Source organism: Theobroma cacao, chromosome 9 (assembly GCF_053813885.1).
Source record: "Theobroma cacao isolate CCN51 chromosome 9, ASM5381388v1, whole genome shotgun sequence".
NCBI lineage: Eukaryota > Viridiplantae > Streptophyta > Magnoliopsida > Malvales > Malvaceae > Theobroma > Theobroma cacao.
In genome coordinates, this window is record NC_142647.1 from 43,994,291 (window position 1) to 44,010,626 (window position 16,336).

General features: G+C 37.0%; 2 protein-coding genes across 4 annotated transcripts; one reads left to right on the plus strand and one right to left on the minus strand.

Moving 5' to 3' along the window:
• Positions 1-4,643: 4,643 nt before the first annotated feature.
• Positions 4,644-10,829, plus strand: RIP5 (ROP interactive partner 5). Of its 3 annotated transcripts, XM_007015434.3 has the most exons (5): positions 4,644-4,963; positions 6,099-6,212; positions 8,109-8,280; positions 8,803-10,496; positions 10,593-10,829. In XM_007015434.3, the coding sequence occupies exons 2-4, from the start codon at positions 6,193-6,195 to the stop codon at positions 10,483-10,485; spliced, it is 1,875 nt and encodes a 624-aa protein (XP_007015496.3). In that variant the 5' UTR covers positions 4,644-4,963; positions 6,099-6,192; the 3' UTR covers positions 10,486-10,496; positions 10,593-10,829. The 3 variants fall into 3 exon arrangements, with proteins under 3 accessions (XP_007015496.3, XP_088666171.1, XP_007015498.3); XM_088810045.1 differs by lacking the exon at positions 4,644-4,963 and having other exon boundaries at positions 6,007-6,212; XM_007015436.3 differs by lacking the exons at positions 4,644-4,963; positions 6,099-6,212 and adding an exon at positions 6,321-6,735.
• A 2,873-nt stretch (positions 10,830-13,702) lies between these two features.
• Positions 13,703-15,727, minus strand: LOC18590106 (dof zinc finger protein DOF5.3-like). The gene is made up of 2 exons (XM_007015437.3): positions 15,514-15,727; positions 13,703-14,756 (listed from the first exon to the last, which is right to left on the minus strand). Exons 1-2 carry the CDS (start codon positions 15,538-15,540, stop codon positions 13,890-13,892), a joined length of 894 nt encoding a protein of 297 aa, XP_007015499.3. The 5' UTR covers positions 15,541-15,727; the 3' UTR covers positions 13,703-13,889.
• Between the last annotated feature and the right edge of the window lie 609 nt (positions 15,728-16,336).

Below are 16,336 nucleotides of genomic sequence, written 5' to 3' on the forward strand. Positions count from 1 at the left end.
GTGCTACAGGATGAAATGACAATTTACTTCTATGTGCTTCGTACGTTCATAGAAGATTCCATTGGTTGCAATGTGAATAGCAACTTGATGTCATAAAACAAGGGAATCGGTGCAGTGTGTGTCACTCTAAGATCTCATAAAAGTCATATCAACCAAATGATCTCACTAGTGGTGCTGGCCATGCCTCGGTATTCAGCCTCAATAGAAGAACGAAAAACTACTGTTTGTTTTTTGGATCACCATGAAATGGGAAAAGACCCCAAAAAAGGTAATATAACCAGTAGTGGATTTGTGTGTCATTGGACATCTTGTCCAATCTGCATCAAAATATGCTTGCAAAGATAATGAACCATTCAAAGGAAGTAAACTACTTTGTCTTGGGGTTCCTTTGAGATAACGCAACACCCTATGAGTAGCATCAAGATGTGGTTGTCGTGGGGCATTGTATAAATTGGTTAAGAATATGCACTGCATAATTGTTACTTGGATGGGTGATGGTGAGATAAAGTAAACGACCTATTAGGCGACGATAGTGCTCTAGATCAGCGCAAATTTCACTAGAGTCGAGTGAAAACGTGTGTTGTTGCTCCATGGGAAAGTTGGCTTGCTTACAACTTGTGAGACCACTCTCGGCTAAGATATCAAGTACATATTTACATTAGCTTAGTGCATTACCTACTAAAGAACATGTTACTTAATTCCAAGAAAAACTTAAGTTTGCCAAGATTCTTGATGTGAAATTTTTTGTCCAAATAAAGTTTTAGCTTAGAAATGCGATTGGAATCTATTACCGTGATGATGACACCATCAACACATAAAAGAACTATAATAAAAGATCTTCCCATATGAGAGAAAGTGAACAAAGAGTGATCTACGTCTGATTGGTGAAAACCAATGGTAAGAAGAGAAGTGGTAAATTTGCAATACCAATTTTGAGATGCTCAACTGAGTGTATATATAGATTTCGTAATCGATATACTTGTTGCTTCCCTTGTTTAACAAACCTTAGTGGGATCTTTATGTGGATTTTTTCTTCCAAGTCACCATGTAAAAAGGCATTATTCACATCCAGTTGATGTAATTTTCAATGCTTAATCGAAGCAAGTGTCAACAAACAATGTACGGTGACTAATTTGACAACTAGGGCAAATGTCTCATGAAAGTCAACACCCTCAATTTGAGTGTAACTTTTAGCACCAAGTCACACTCAACACTTCCGTTTGGTTGATATTTGACTTTGTAAACCCATTTTAATCGATAACCCGTTTACCAGAAGGTAAGAGTTGCAAAGTCTAAGTATGATTTGCCTCTATAGTGAAAATTCCTTCACCATGCCTTCCTTCCAATGCGCATGTTTGATTACTTGAAAAAATGATTTTGGCTCATTGGTAGATGAGATGGCCACTAAGAAGGTAGTGTGACTAAGAGAAAATTTAGAGTAAGAAATAAATTGTGAGAGAGGATGTACTTTTGAATTGGTTGTAAAAGGAAATGGGAGCAGCGTAATGCTTGGAGGAGTAAGAGAGAGGGGTAAAATATAAACATAACCAAATAAGGAACGTGAAACTTGCTGTTGATGTTTGCTTGAAATAAGAGGAGCTTGTGAAATGGACTATCCAATTTAGTAGTCTGACCCAAATTAATTGACTGTACATATTTTGCTACTGAGGAATTTATAAATGGAAAAATGTCTTCCAAAAAATGAACATCTCGCGAAACATAAATCTTCTTACTCTCAATATCATAAATTCTGTATCCTTTTTGCCCACTAGGATACCCAACAAAAACACTCAATTTAACACGCGGAACAAATTTATCACTCAACTTGCTATTTATATGCCCAAAACAAAGACATCCAAAGCTTCTTAAATGATCATATTTAGGATTCTTTCCAAGTAAAACTTCATATGGAGTTTTATTTTGTAACATAGTGAGTGGCATGCAGTTAATTAAGTATGCAGCAGTAAGAACACATTTACTCCAAAAACGAAATAAGAAGATGAGCCTGAAATTATAATGCTCGTGCAACTTCTAAAAAATCCCTATGCTTTTGCTCAACAACTCCAATTTGTTGAGGTGTGTCTATACAGCTAGATTGACGTTCCATGCCATGATTAAAATAATGAGTCTTTATATCATCATGAGTAAATTCTAAGCCATTGTCTATTCGTAGAATTTTAACTTGTAAGTTAAACTGTGTAAACCCAATTAAAAATTACAGTAGATACGTTTTGGTTTCTGACTTGTATTTCATGAAGAAGACCCATGTTGCTCGACTGAAATTATCCACTATGGTTAAAAAATAGTGAGATCCAGAAAAAAATTTTGTTTTGTACGAGCCCCAAATATCTCAGTGTACTAAGTCAAAGGAATGTATAGTCTCATTTATACTAATGGGAAAAAATAATCGTGTTTGTTTTGCCTTACAACAAGCATCACAAAATAAAGTTTTCTTGCAATCAAAAGAATAGATAAGTTAGGAACCAAGAACCAGAGGAATGCCATTTACTAGTAGATGCTCCACGCGTTGATGCCATAAACTTGTATTAACTGAATCGCTGGCTATCAACACCTTCTCCCCTGTCATCGGGTCCATGTAAAAAAGACCATTTCGCTCTCTACCCCCCTTCAATTGACTTCCTCAAGGGTAAGTCTTGAATCACAAAAAAATCCATCTAAAAAGTTATCTTACAATGTAAATCATGTGTCAATTTACCAACAGACAATAAATTGAAACAAGAATCAAGAACCCCAAGGGCTTGCTCAAGGATTAATCTTTTTCCAAGAGCAGCTTTGTCCCAAAGCATGAACCTCCATTGTTTCACTGTTAGGAATTTGTACTAGTGATATATGGGGTCGAGATACCACATTTGATAAAGAGTCTCTATTGTGGGTTATATGATTTGTGGCCCTTGTATCTACAACCCATTCATTGTTTCTTTTACTAAAAAAATTGGAGGCTGCCATGTTTGTAGATGGGTTACCTGTTGATGCTTCATGACTAGTTAGTTGAGCTAGTAGCTGCTGATGCTACGCAAAAGTCAAACTTGGGATTGACAATGCAACTCTATCTATAATGGTGAAGCAGCTCCTAAAGACATGCTTGTCGCAACACCGTCGTCCCATTGATTTCCTCGAGAATGTGATTAATCACTATTAGTTTGTTTGCCACTTCTCTTTCCAAATTTGGGCCAATCTAGATAACCAATCACCTTGTAATAACATTTTTTGCTATGATTTGTCTTCCCATAGTGGATACAAGATGGAAATCAACCACGACTCCCATCATCATTCTTTTTTTATTGCAATTCATTTTCTTTAATCAACATGGCAATAGCTTCAATGACGGGTGCACGAGTTGTAACAACCGAACGTTGTTTCTCTTCCTGTGTTGTAATGGTGTGAGCTCTTCCAAGATTTGACAATGGGCCAACACTTAATATTTGTGACCATGCAGTTGAATATACTTCATCAAGTCCCGTCAAAATATCAAAAACCTTTTCTTATTCATGCATAGATTGTATCTTTTTCACCATACCACAAGTACATTCACATTTGCATGATGGGATTAGATTAAGACTTTATAACTCGCCCCAAATGGTTTTTAATTTACTGTAATAGCATGAGATTGAGGATTTCTCTTGTTGTAAAAGAGCTATGGTGCGTTTTTACTCATAGATTCTCAGTGCAATTCCTTGAGTAAATCTTTCTTCTAAATCTACCCATATTTCTCTTGTAGTTTCAACGTGAGCAACACTACTTTGAAGCTCTTTAGCAAGTGCATTTGTAAGCCATGAAAAAACCATTGCATTTCATTGTATCCATAATTGTAAATCCAAAGAATCAACATTTAGTTTTTCTATCATTCCATCCACAAAACTTGTGCGTTCAAAAAGCTACGCCTCCACATGAAATAATTATCTCTACTTTCAATGAGAGGGTGCGTCATAAAAATTAAATTTGGATGATCAGACGAATATGAGAGCATGGAGAAATAGCATCAATGACCTTGCTTTGATTGACATTCGCACTCACCGTCAATTCTTTAGTACTCTTGCCTTTGTCATTGTTCGTCTCCTACCATTTAAAAAAATTAAGATTTCGTAACTTACTCTGATGTCAAAAAAAAAAAAAATTTAAAAAATAGAGTTAGAAAACCCTTACTCTTTATTAACAAGATGAATAAAAATAAATATTTTAATTATAAACTTCCTTAAAGTATAAGTATAGAAAAAAGTTAACAAAAAAAATTATATAAAAAAATTCAATAAATAAAAAATCCTCTAATAAATATAGCTATTTAAAGTAAAATATAATAATATACATAAAAATTTTCACTTCAACTAGGGGGAGTTGTCCACGCATCTTTGTAAGTACTATACATTCGAGCTTCTCACACTAATTATTATTATTATTTGTTTTATGTGGGGGGCTGCCCCCTTAAAGAAAAAATTGGCAACAGTGAAGGGACAGAGTAGTCACAATCCTAGAGTGTTCTCTCAAGTTTCAGGCAAAAAATTCCATTATATATTTTATCCAACTCAAGAGGTAAAAATATCGTCCGAGCTGAAACGACAAATCAGTACAACACTTTGTCTGTCTCTCTCCATTTTTATCCTTTGTTTATTGGTACGTCTCCTTTTCCGCACAGTCCAAAAGAAACTACTCCCACCAGCTTCAAAACAAACCGTAGACTAAAAAACTAAGGCAAAGAAGCAGCGGTCCCTCGGGTTCTGCGCTGAAGACAATAAGCAAAGAGGAAGAGACACAACACTCCACTAACCCCAGGAACAAACCATTAAAAATTAAAGCCTCTTCTGCTTACATTCTCAGGCTCTCACCTCTGCCCCATGTCTTCTTCTTCGCTTCTTACCTCACCGAAATCACTAGTACATTTTTAACAAAAGCTTAATAACTCTACCCATTCCCTTCGCTTGTAGTTGTTGTCAAATTAGCACACTAGGTAAGTTTGCTTTACACTATACTTTTATTCTTTTTTTCTCTCTGTCTTTGGGGTTCCCAAGAAAATGCTGCAAAGAAAAAGACAATTTTTTTTCCATAGTATGTTTCAAATGACGGGTTTGTTTGTGTTGCTGTGTTTTTGCTGTTCTTATGGTAATGATGCTACTTTTGAACTTCTTTTTCTCCTTTGAAACTGATGAAGGAAAAAGTTTCCTTTTTCTAAGCTGATAGTAACTTAGCTCTGTGTTCAATTCAGGAGCTTTGTAATGGCAGCCTGGCGGACTTTATTCTTTTTTTTTGTATTAAAAAAACGTATTTTATAAAGGAAACCGAATCTCAAAAAGGTTTTCCTTTTGGTCTCTTTAGTCTTTTTGTTTCGAGAAATGAGCGATCTTTACGTTGTCTTATAAGCTGCAGGAGATCTTGCTTTGAGGGTGCTTTGAATTATTTGGACCTGGATGTTTTTATCTTCAAAACGTGTTTCTCCATTTCTCTTTCTAAAAGAGTTTTCCCAGAAAATATTGTCCTGAGAAACAAACAGGTGTAATACTTAATATTGGAGCTTTTGGCTTTCAACAGACAAGATAAACAAAGGTTTGAGCGGCAGTTTAAATCATTTTTTCACTGTTCTTAATTTTGAACCCCACTTATATTTTTACTTTTTTTAGTGTCCTCATTTCTCGGCAACAATGGCGGTAGAAAGTTCACCTGCTAGATTACGATAATGCCCCTTCGTAGTGTTGAAATGCAGTTAGTAAAGAACACATGAAAAGTAGGTAGTTTTATGTAAATTTGTCTGTTTCTGCCCTTGTTGATGTAGGTCCCTTGTGACTATAATAATGTCCTATGACCATTATCAAAGGTAGAATTTGCGGTAGCATTGAATGTGGTAAAGATCAAAAGTTGCTGTTACTGTCTGGTTAATTAGTGGATAGCTTCTGCTTTGACCTTTTCTTGGAGATATCTTGTACTACTGCTTTCATTTGTATGGTTGGTATATATCTTTTGCCTTAATGGCTTACTATGTGATGATAAGGAGCACCTGTCTTTCATATGAGCTCATTAAATTTTTTCATGCACAATCACATTGGATGCTTCTGTCTCAGCTTTTTGATATTTTTCCCCATCTGTTTCAGGCCTTGTGGGTCAGGGAAGCATTGAAGTGGTGGAGGATAAATAAACTAGAGTTGTTTTTAACTTTGTGACCTCAGGGACAAGGGTCTTTAAATTATGCAGACTCCCAAAGCAAGGTAACTTCCTATTGCCTTTAGGACTGCTCATTCTTCCCTTACTAGAGGTTTCTTAGTTTGTTTCCTGGATGCATTTATGTAGTTATTCTTGAAAAATAAGTTTAATTGGTTGTTCTGTCATTTAAAGCAATATTTAGATATAATGCTACCTAAGTTTAGGCTGTCAATCCTTATTTTTTGTTACCATATATGATCATCTGGGTTGTCTGGGTTTTATCTAATGCCTAAGGGGTACATTGAAGATCTTTGCTGAAGATTCTTTCTTTCCATTTTTTTTTTAGTTTTTAATTTTCTACTTTTCAAAGGAGTTCTTTTATCTTTGGATTTTGGCATTGGGTCTGTCTTCTTCGTATCGCATCGATAAAAAATTTATAGGAGTTCCACTCTGTTCTACAGTTGAGGGCCATATTGTCTGGTAACCATTTTGAGCTTCAGTCTCTTTCTGCATGAAAGAAAAAATTTTGTTTGTCTCCTACCTAAAGGATAGAATAAGCCAAGACCCATAATGGGACCACCAGATGCTGTAAGTGAAGTGCTTCATCCTTCCAAAGGAAAACTTATTTGTGGTTTATCATATGTTTGAGACCATTGGCTGATTTGTTTGTTTGTTTATTGTATTCTCAGTAATCTGCTTATCTCACAAGGAACAGGGTAGACTAGAATTTTCAAAGCTTTAGTGGTTTCGTTTAGATTTAGGATAATGGTGGGCAAAAGATATATTATAAAGATGTTGTGTTGGTACTAGCGAGCAAGTCCAATACTTCTGTTTTATGCAATTTGGCTGTTTGTAGGTGTTTCCCTGCTTGACATGGGCCCTAACTTGGAAGCTGCTATTCTATTGTCAGGGTCCAAGAATTTGGGATCAGTATGTCTGGTTGTCTATGTAAATTATTCATGATAAAGAAATATGTATGTGTGTACTGCTTCTTACCAGTTATTCTAGTTTAACACTGTGATGCCCCTGGAACTGAATCAGAAATCTTTTCAACCAAAGTTGCCTGCTTACCAACATTGAAGTTTGATCTGGTGGTTCCTCAACTTGGGCCAATGCCTTGTGAAGTAGGGCTCACTGATTTGTCTCTTCTCTATTTCTATTTCTTCTTTGGTTTTTGTCCAGCCCAGGGGATTTGTCTTTGCTAGGATAGGAGCTAAGGCATAGGCAAATTGGTGGCCAATTCTTCTCCGGATAGGGGTTCCTGAGTTCAAGTTTTCTCTCTCCCCCAATTTATTTTTTCTTCTTTTTTATGAAAAAAAGAAGAAGAAACCTTTCAATTAGATACTTGTCGCATATATATATAAGCTTCTTACCCTAGTTTTCCACTGTAGAAGGAACGGCAACAGCTTTTCCTTAGATTATGAATTCCACATTCTCTGAGCCTCATGGCTAAATTTTAACTGTTTGGTCATCCATAATCAATTGGTTGTAGTTCTTAAATCGTTCATAACTACTCCAAATACAATTAGATTGATTGAATATTGGGTGGTCTAACTAAGGGATTGGTCTATTTTTGTATTTTTTGACTTGACTCTAGGAGAGTGTATCTTGCTTTTATATTAATGTGCTGCAACATTTTGCTGTTAAAGGGGGAAAAAAGAAGAAGTCTAACCTCACTTCAAGATAGGATAAGGAGTGATGTTCTCTAAAAGCTTCAGTTTGTCACAATGTTGGTTTGGTTGGTCCAGCCACCAGGTGGTTAGAAATTTAGGATGTTTTATTTTTTGGTAAGATGGAATCTGTATACAAGCATGTAGAGCTCTAATCTTAAATTTCAAGCTACTTAACTTTCAGTTAACTATCCTAAACTGGAGGAATGTAAAATGTCTTCTTGAAGTCTTTGATTGGTATTGTGCTTTATTCATCCATAATCAAATTATTGATTTACCAATGTTTAACAGAAATGGATCTTCAGAAGTGCCGCAAAGGGTCTCTCCTCGAGCTGTTCGTCAACTCAGGCCAACTACACTAGAGACTGAAGCTGTATCTTCTTCAAATCCAGCTACTAGACCTTCAAAAGAGAAAAGCCCTAAAGTTGTTGAGCGCCGTTCACCTAGAAGCCCAGCCTCGGAGGTATACAAATTAGAGAAAATTAGACAAACTTAGATCTGAACCTTAGGGAAAGCTTTTAATAATCGCATAAAAAGCCCAATTATTAAGGCCTTTTGAGTGTTAAAGGCTTCATAACAAACTCTATCCGGGTTCCTGTTCCTCCTTTTTATAATAGCATGCCAAATGGCAACTTGTTGATCTCAAGAATGGTGCTTGGCTTCTTTTCCCCTTTAAATTATGATTGATTTTTCAATGAAAAAAACTTTGTTTGTTGATATCTTGCATTTTCTTCCTTTTCTAAGTTTCTATTATGGTAATGGTAGGATTAGGTGAAGCAATTAATTTTGTTAGTTGAGAGAGAGATAGAAAAGAGATTTTATAATTCCTCATAGAGTGATTCTTTTCAATTTGCTAGTGGATGCAGACACACATTAGCCTCCCATAAACATTCCCATTTTTTAATTAGAAGTAGAATTTAGCACTTATAACAATGGTGCTCTTTCCTATGAGAATATCTAATCTTATCCTTTGTTCTTGCTTCAGAAGAAGCGCCCAAGCAGAATATCTGAATTGGAGATACAGATTTCACAGCTTCAAGAAGAACTAAAGAAGGCAAAGGATCAACTAAGTTCATCTGAATCATGCAAGAAGCAAGCTCAGCAAGATGCCGAGGAGTCCAAGAAGCAACTGTTGGCCATGTCTGCGAAGCTTGAAGAGTCCCAAAAGCAGCTTCTTGAGCTTTCTGCTTCAGAGGAACCTCGTGTTGTTGAGCTCCAAAAGATCTCACAGGAGCGGGATCAAGCATGGCAGTCAGAGCTTGAAGCTGTCCAGAAGCAGCACTCTCTCGACTCGGCTGCTCTGGTCTCTGCTGTGAATGAGATTCAGCGGCTTAAGGATCAGCTTGAAATGGTGGCTGAATCTGAGGCTGCACAGACCAAGCAAGCAGAATCAGCACATCTGGAGCTCCAGAGCCTGAAAGGAAACCTGGTAGAAACTCTTTCTCTTGTAGCCAACATGAAAACCCAGCTAAAGGATAGCCAAGAATCGGAAGCTAAGGCCCAAGCCTTGGCTAGCGAAACTCTGCTACAACTAGAAGCTGCAAAAAGGACTGTTGAGGCACTTAGGTCGGAAGGCATGAAGGCTGTTGAAGCTTACAACTCCATTGCTTCAGACTTAGACCAGTCAAGGCAACGTGTTTATTCACTGGAAGGACTTGTTAAGAAACTTAAGTTAGACCTAACTGATGCTAGTGGCAGCCTCTCTCTCGAGTCTGACAGTGATCAAATTGTCATTGAGAATCAAGCTGGAGAGAGTGAGAAACCTGAGGATTCACACCAGCTTGAAGCAGAGATTTCTTCTTTAAAGTCTCAGGTGGGATGGTTAAGATCTGCTCTTGAAACTGCTGAGATTAAATTCCATGAAGAACAAATCCGAAGCACTGTACAGATAAAGAGTGCTCATGAACTGGTGCAGCAGATAAAATCTGAAGCAAGCTCAAGAGAGGCTGAGCTGTTAGCTGAGCTAGAGAAAGCAAACTCTGATATTGCTGACTTGAAGGCAAATCTGATGGATAAGGAAACTGAGTTGCAGGGTATTTCAGAGGAAAATGAAGAGCTTCACATGAAGCTTGAGAAAAACCTGTCATGCCAGCGAGAATCGAAACTTGAAAATGAGCTAAAGGTTTTGAAGGAAGCTGTTGTTGATCTGAAGGCAAATATGATGGATAAGGAGACGGAACTTCAAAATATATCAGAGGAGAATGAGATGCTCAGGTTGGAAATCAGTAGAAGGGAAATGGACAAAGGTAAAACAAATGATAAGGTGGGTACTGAGCTAGAGTTGGCAAGGGCTGCAGAGCGAGAGGCTTGTATTAAGCTTGGGCTTGCAATGGAGGAGGCTGATAAGAATAACAGGAGAGCTGCCAGGGTGGCAGAACAGCTTGAGGCTGCACAGAATGCCAATTCCGAAATTGAGGCAGAGTTGAGAAGGTTAAAGGTCCAATCTGACCAGTGGCGCAAGGCTGCAGAAGCAGCTGCTGCGATGCTTTCAGCAGGTAATAATGGGAAGTTTATGGAGAGAACTGGTTCACTGGATAGCCATTATAATCCAGTTACGGGAAAGGTTAGCTCACCTTATACTGAAGATATGGATGATGATTTGCTGAAGAAGAAAAATGGGAACATGCTAAAGAAGATTGGGGTCTTGTGGAAGAAGCCACAGAAATAGAACACCATGAGGCATGCTAAATATTTTTGCCAAAATTGCTTATATTTTATTATAATTTGTATCATACTATATTTATCTAACTGAGTTATCTCCCCTTACGTGGACAGATACTTGGGATACTGGGACCAGCCAAGTCTATTTGCTGTGAAGTTCACAATGAGTACTCTTTTGAAGCTTCGTAGTTGCATTATGATGGCAGAACATTGCTGATAGCAGATTTTCTTTTCTTTCTTTCTTTTTTCCTTTCTTTTCTGTGGATATGTAAAATGCGGGTGTCATCACCTTGTGCTTACAGGATCAAACGTATTACCTCTTGACAATGCAACTTGTGGTGGTTTTAGATATGGATTCCATAGTTATTTCTGTTAAGCTGCCTGCTTAATATGGCCATAACTGATCAGCGGCCAAGTGCTAGCATAAATTATCAATTTTCTTACCTTGTACTTTCCTGTCAGGCAGTGATGCAACAATATTCAGTAACTTGTAGTGCTACATATTGCTATGGAACCCACATGTAAATCATATATTTTGGTTGCATGCAAATCTTGGGATTGGAGATAGTGTTTGTCTCTGGTTTATCTACTCGATGCCCAGACCAACTCCTCTTTTTGCAAGTTAGACCATGAGTTCTGGGATTGAATCCCACTTGCTTCTTTTTCGAGTTCATCGGATATTTTTCTTCGTGTCTTTTTTTTTGGGACATTGGTTGGAAACGAAAGCAAAAAGAAAACCAAGTTTGTTCCTACTGGTATCTAGTCGTGTTGCTACACAAAATGAGGTGGTGATTGCTGGTTTTGGAGATATTGGTTGGTGGTAGATTTTATTAGATGTTCATCGTTTGGCCCTATTCAAGGATAAGTAGAAGACTAGTTCTTGGGATACTAAGAAACACCTGCTCATGACTACAATTTAGTTACATGGATTTGAGTGTGCATGTCTGACACAAATTGTGTCTAAATCTCTATCTTGTCTTTATCTCAAATAGGGACCCAAGATTACAGGATGTCTTCTAAAAATTGTCCGAAATAGGATGTAAATACAATTCTTTTTATATTTTTTCTTTTCAGATTATCATTATTATTATTTTATATATCGCCATATATTTTAATGATTGTTAAATGTTCACTTAATAATTAATTTATTATTTTTAATAAACATACGTAATGAGACACATATCAACCTTCAAGCATAAAATTCTCTTTTTCAAAATCAAAATCTTAATCAAAGTTCATCTTTAACTTGCACTATACTTTTTAAATAATTTTTTTTTCAGTCAAATAAATAATCAAGAATCAAGATTGATTGAGGGTAAAATGTGTATAAAGAAATGTGGGGGGCCCAAGATAAAGGAAGTCCAGGACATAATTGCTTGCCATTTTGGGCCACAGTAAGACTAAATCTGATGATCATTTGTCAAGCCCAATTCAAAGAAAAATATAAAACTTATTAGCCCAAATATTGCTTGTGGCAAATAATACATGACCCAACGAGTTTCTTTCTCCATGGAGTCACTCTCTCTCTTCCCCCAAAGAGAAAGTATTATTTGAAACAATTACTTGACGCCAACATCTTATGCTTTAGGAATCATATGTGGGACTACTAATAGTTAAATATATTAATTACTCAGATCCATTATTGATGTGTGTATAGGTAAGTATATGTTCATGTGTAGTTTTATATAACCTTTGGCAGTTGCCTTTCTTGGGGCTAAGTACTAGTATTTGATAGAAGCTGGGAGACCAATAGCGCAATCTCCCTTCAATTTTCCACCTTATTTTCTTCTTAGCTGGGGTTTGGAATCCCTTCAGCATGAAGAAACTGAGTCCAAAAAATAATTACATGCACTGTTACAGCATTGGTGTGTGAATGTAATATGAGGGTGGTTGTTGTCATGAAAAGGTAAAGTAGGTCTTGCTCATGGGACAAGAAAACATTTGCTCATTACCCTTTTTTACCCCAGCCCCTCCTGTAAACGGGAGAAGCATATTGTCAAACACTGCTGCTCGAAGTGGGTATTGAACAAACATTAGTTTATATTATAATCAAAGTGGATGACAACAGTGTTCCCTGGTTAAATTAATTATAATAAAATCGAAAATCTAAAGCAATTTCAAGGGGAGATACCTCAAAAGATAGGCTTTGTCCACACTCCCATATGGAAGACAAAAAAGATTACGAAAACTAGACTGAAAGAATCACATGGACAGTTCTCTCAAAGGTGGAAGCATTACATATATACAGTACAGACGTACTTTCTCTCCATTGCAGAGATTTTTTGTCTTCTTTGGAAATTGGATGATTTGGATTTATTTACCTTGCCTTACATTAGAATTTTGAGATTCTTAACTTCATTGCAGGTTTCAAGCTCAAACAGCACTATGCATTAAGATAAGATAATAAAGGTCTGTGTTTCCCAACGAAATTAACCCACTATATATAAGGCAGAAGAACAGTCCTTTGAAAGGAAGGTAGAAACAGACGTACGGCAGGCAGGAGCTATATATAAATATATATAATCTGGCAAATATTGAATTGAAGTGTTTGAAAACGATGACTTTCTCAAATCCCAAAATCCTAATGTCACGGCCCATATGATGATAGCTAAATAATATTCAAACTGATGAAGGAGACAACCATGATCCCACTCTTACTAAGTCCCAAATGTCAATGCCTCATTCAATAATTTAGTACAATGTTTAAGCTAATCTCTGACAATTCTCTCACGCCCATATCTTAGCTTAGATTTGGTGATCTGGTGAGGGAAGAAAACATATCCATCCCGAGATTAGTGCTTTCATGTCTCACTGAAATTTTAATGCTTGGGGGGAGAGGGGATAATCCGATTCACCCAATTTTATTGTAGTAAGATATAATGCCAATTTAATAATCTGCTGTGTTATATATTCCTAGAATCTACCTGAAAGTAAGAAGCAATCATGATAGAATATCTAGGAAACACCAACTGATTCAAAACCCAAAGTCATGCAACTAACCAACTTTAAATACTTCAGAGAGTTCAGACTGCAGAAACCATGAAACATCACTCTCGGTCATTCACTCTTTTCTCCAAAACGGTAATGATATTATACATATACATATATATATATATATATATATATATTTTCCTCTGCAAGTGCCTTAATTGGTTAGCAAACAAATTTGAAATATCATTAGTTTATCAACCAATAATAGAATGAAAATGGGGAAAAAAAAAGGATAAAAACAAATGGGAAATGCTGGTCATTCTCAAATCTCCTAACACGAAAACTCAAAAAGAGATTAAAAACTGAAATATCAGTTTTGATATGAGAAGAAAACTCTGTGCCTTTGTTTGCTTCTTGCAGACATTGAACCAAGAGAGGAAAAAAAAAAAAAAAAGAAGAGAAAAGAAAACACTCCATTGTCTACATCAGAGGGCTATTAAGAAGTCCATGCCAAGTTGGATTGAGTCCATTCCAGCTTTCACGTCCTGAATCAAGATCACCCATGTTATTACCATCTCCATTAAGCTGCCAAGGCAAACCCCATAACACTCTATTCTCACTTTCTCTGCCATTACACAACTCTTGCTTCATTGTTGTAACTGTCACAGCTGTTGTTGTTGCGATATTACTCATTTCTTCACTGTATGGTAGCATCATTTCTCCACTGACACCCACACTTCCTCCCCCATTATCCACCTCCCCCATGTTCTCATTACCAAACCCATAATAGAAATTCTGGAAATGGTTCTGGGTTCCAAGAAAGCCACTTCTGAGTGCATCAAGAAAGGCAGGATTGGCAGCTGAACTAGTGTTAGGGTTTCCGAGAATATCACACTGGGTGTTAGTTGGGTTTCCAAGAATAGAAAGGTCATGATCATCAAACCCTAACTGCCCACTAGATTGTTTCTGGAGCCTAGCAAAGGCCAGACTGAGGTCATTGGTGTCATAACTCAAAGGTGGGAGGCTGGTTAGTGGGTTGGTATTTGGTGTTAGCGGCTGATCTTGGCTCCTCTTTGATGATGATGATGAAGATCTTTTGTTCTTCCTGCACCCTCCACCCACTGGAACATTTCTCAGTGTGCCTCCTTTGGTCCAATACCTCCTGCATGACTTGCAAAAATACCTTGGCTGAGAAAGGCTGTAATTGTTGTAGTAACAGAATTTGGTGTTGGTGGAATCACATCTTGGGCACTTTAGAGCTTGTTCCGGTTGAGGCCTTGGCTTTCTCTCTTGCTGTCCTCTTGATGTGCAAACCAGCATGTTTTCCAATGAAGGGTTAGGCATCTCCTGAATTAATTGACCCAAAAAAACAGTTGAAACATATTAGACCAAATTGCAAGAAAGAAATAATGTTCTTAGATAGATTTTTAACTATGATTTCTTAGTAACCTTGATTCATTAATTAATACATACACTCATTTGTGTGTGTGTGCCGACACTTGAGATATACTATGCACAGATTAAAACATACATGATGCGAAAATGCTATCATTAGTGGGGCCATCACAAGAAAGTTTAGAGCATTCAATTCCAAATTTTTTTCTTTGAGCAAGAATTGATTGCCTGGAAATAAAAGCATGAATAATGAGAAGAAATTCAGGGGGTCAAGCTGTGGTATATTCTTTTCCTTTTCCTATACGTTTCTTACACCGAAACGAAGCATGTAGAAGAAAGAATCTTATCTTATTAATCAAGACATCAAAACAAAACTAAACAAAAAGAGAAGAAATCAAAACTAAAACTTGTTCTAATTTAAATCAAATCAGAATTCAAAAAGAACTGTGACACATGTATATAAACACAAAGCTCCACAATCAAAATTCTTTTTTTTTTTTTTTGCATCCCTTTGCTTCTCTTGACTAACAAGAAGAATTACTCCTAATTACATAAAACTGAAGATCACATCTTTTTGAATATTCAGACAACAAAAAAACCAAGAAAAAAAAAAGAAAAAGGGAAAGACCAAAAAAGGGTAAAGTTCACAAAGCATTTATTACATCATTAAACATAAGAAGTGGTTTTCTTTTATCATATCTATATATACCTGGTGTTGTCCGCTTGAAGGATCCATCCATGCAACAAAAGAAAGTGAACCCAACACTCCTAAAGAATTGAACTAGTATGGTTTTCAACAAGAAGAGAAGTAGTACAGAAAAAGAAGAGACTCAAAAGTTTAGTAATGAAAGATAAGAGAAGAGTAGTGAAAAGAGAAATAAGAGAGATGGTTTGTTTGCTAACAAGTCATGCAAAGCAAAGTGAAGAGAAAATAAGGACACCCCTCCAAATATATAAAGCAAAGCCCCCCCACTCCTACCCCCAAGAGAGAGAGAGAGAGAGAGAGAGTAAAGAAAAGAAATTGGTTTTTGCTTTTTTTTTTATGAAGGGATACAAAGAGAGAGAGAGAGAGAGAGAGAGAATGTAATGATGAGTTTCCCGTACGAGATGATGGATGTGATTGGCTTGCACGCAGAGAAAGCTTTCATAAGTTTTTTCTTTAAAAAAAAAAAAAGAAAAGAAGAATTGGAGTCATCCCAAAAATCCTTTTTCTTCATCTGCAACGGACTCGTATAATTAGTACTACTATTATGAAAGAGAGAGAAAAAGAGAAAGAGAAAGAGAGAGGGAGCGCCAGAAAGAAAAACCTATCCCCCCTGGGTGCCTTGTCTTTTGTGGGACCCTTTCTCGCGTGGATGCAACTATACGGTGGGGTCCACGAGCTTGGGGTCCCCACCCACCATCACCACCATTTCCACCACCATCAGCCTCCAGCGGCTAGCAGCTAGCAGCAAGCACCACCCCCCCTCTCTCTCTCTCTCTCCCATGGTCTCATCGGCATAAACTCTGCGAACTCCTCAATCACTCGTACA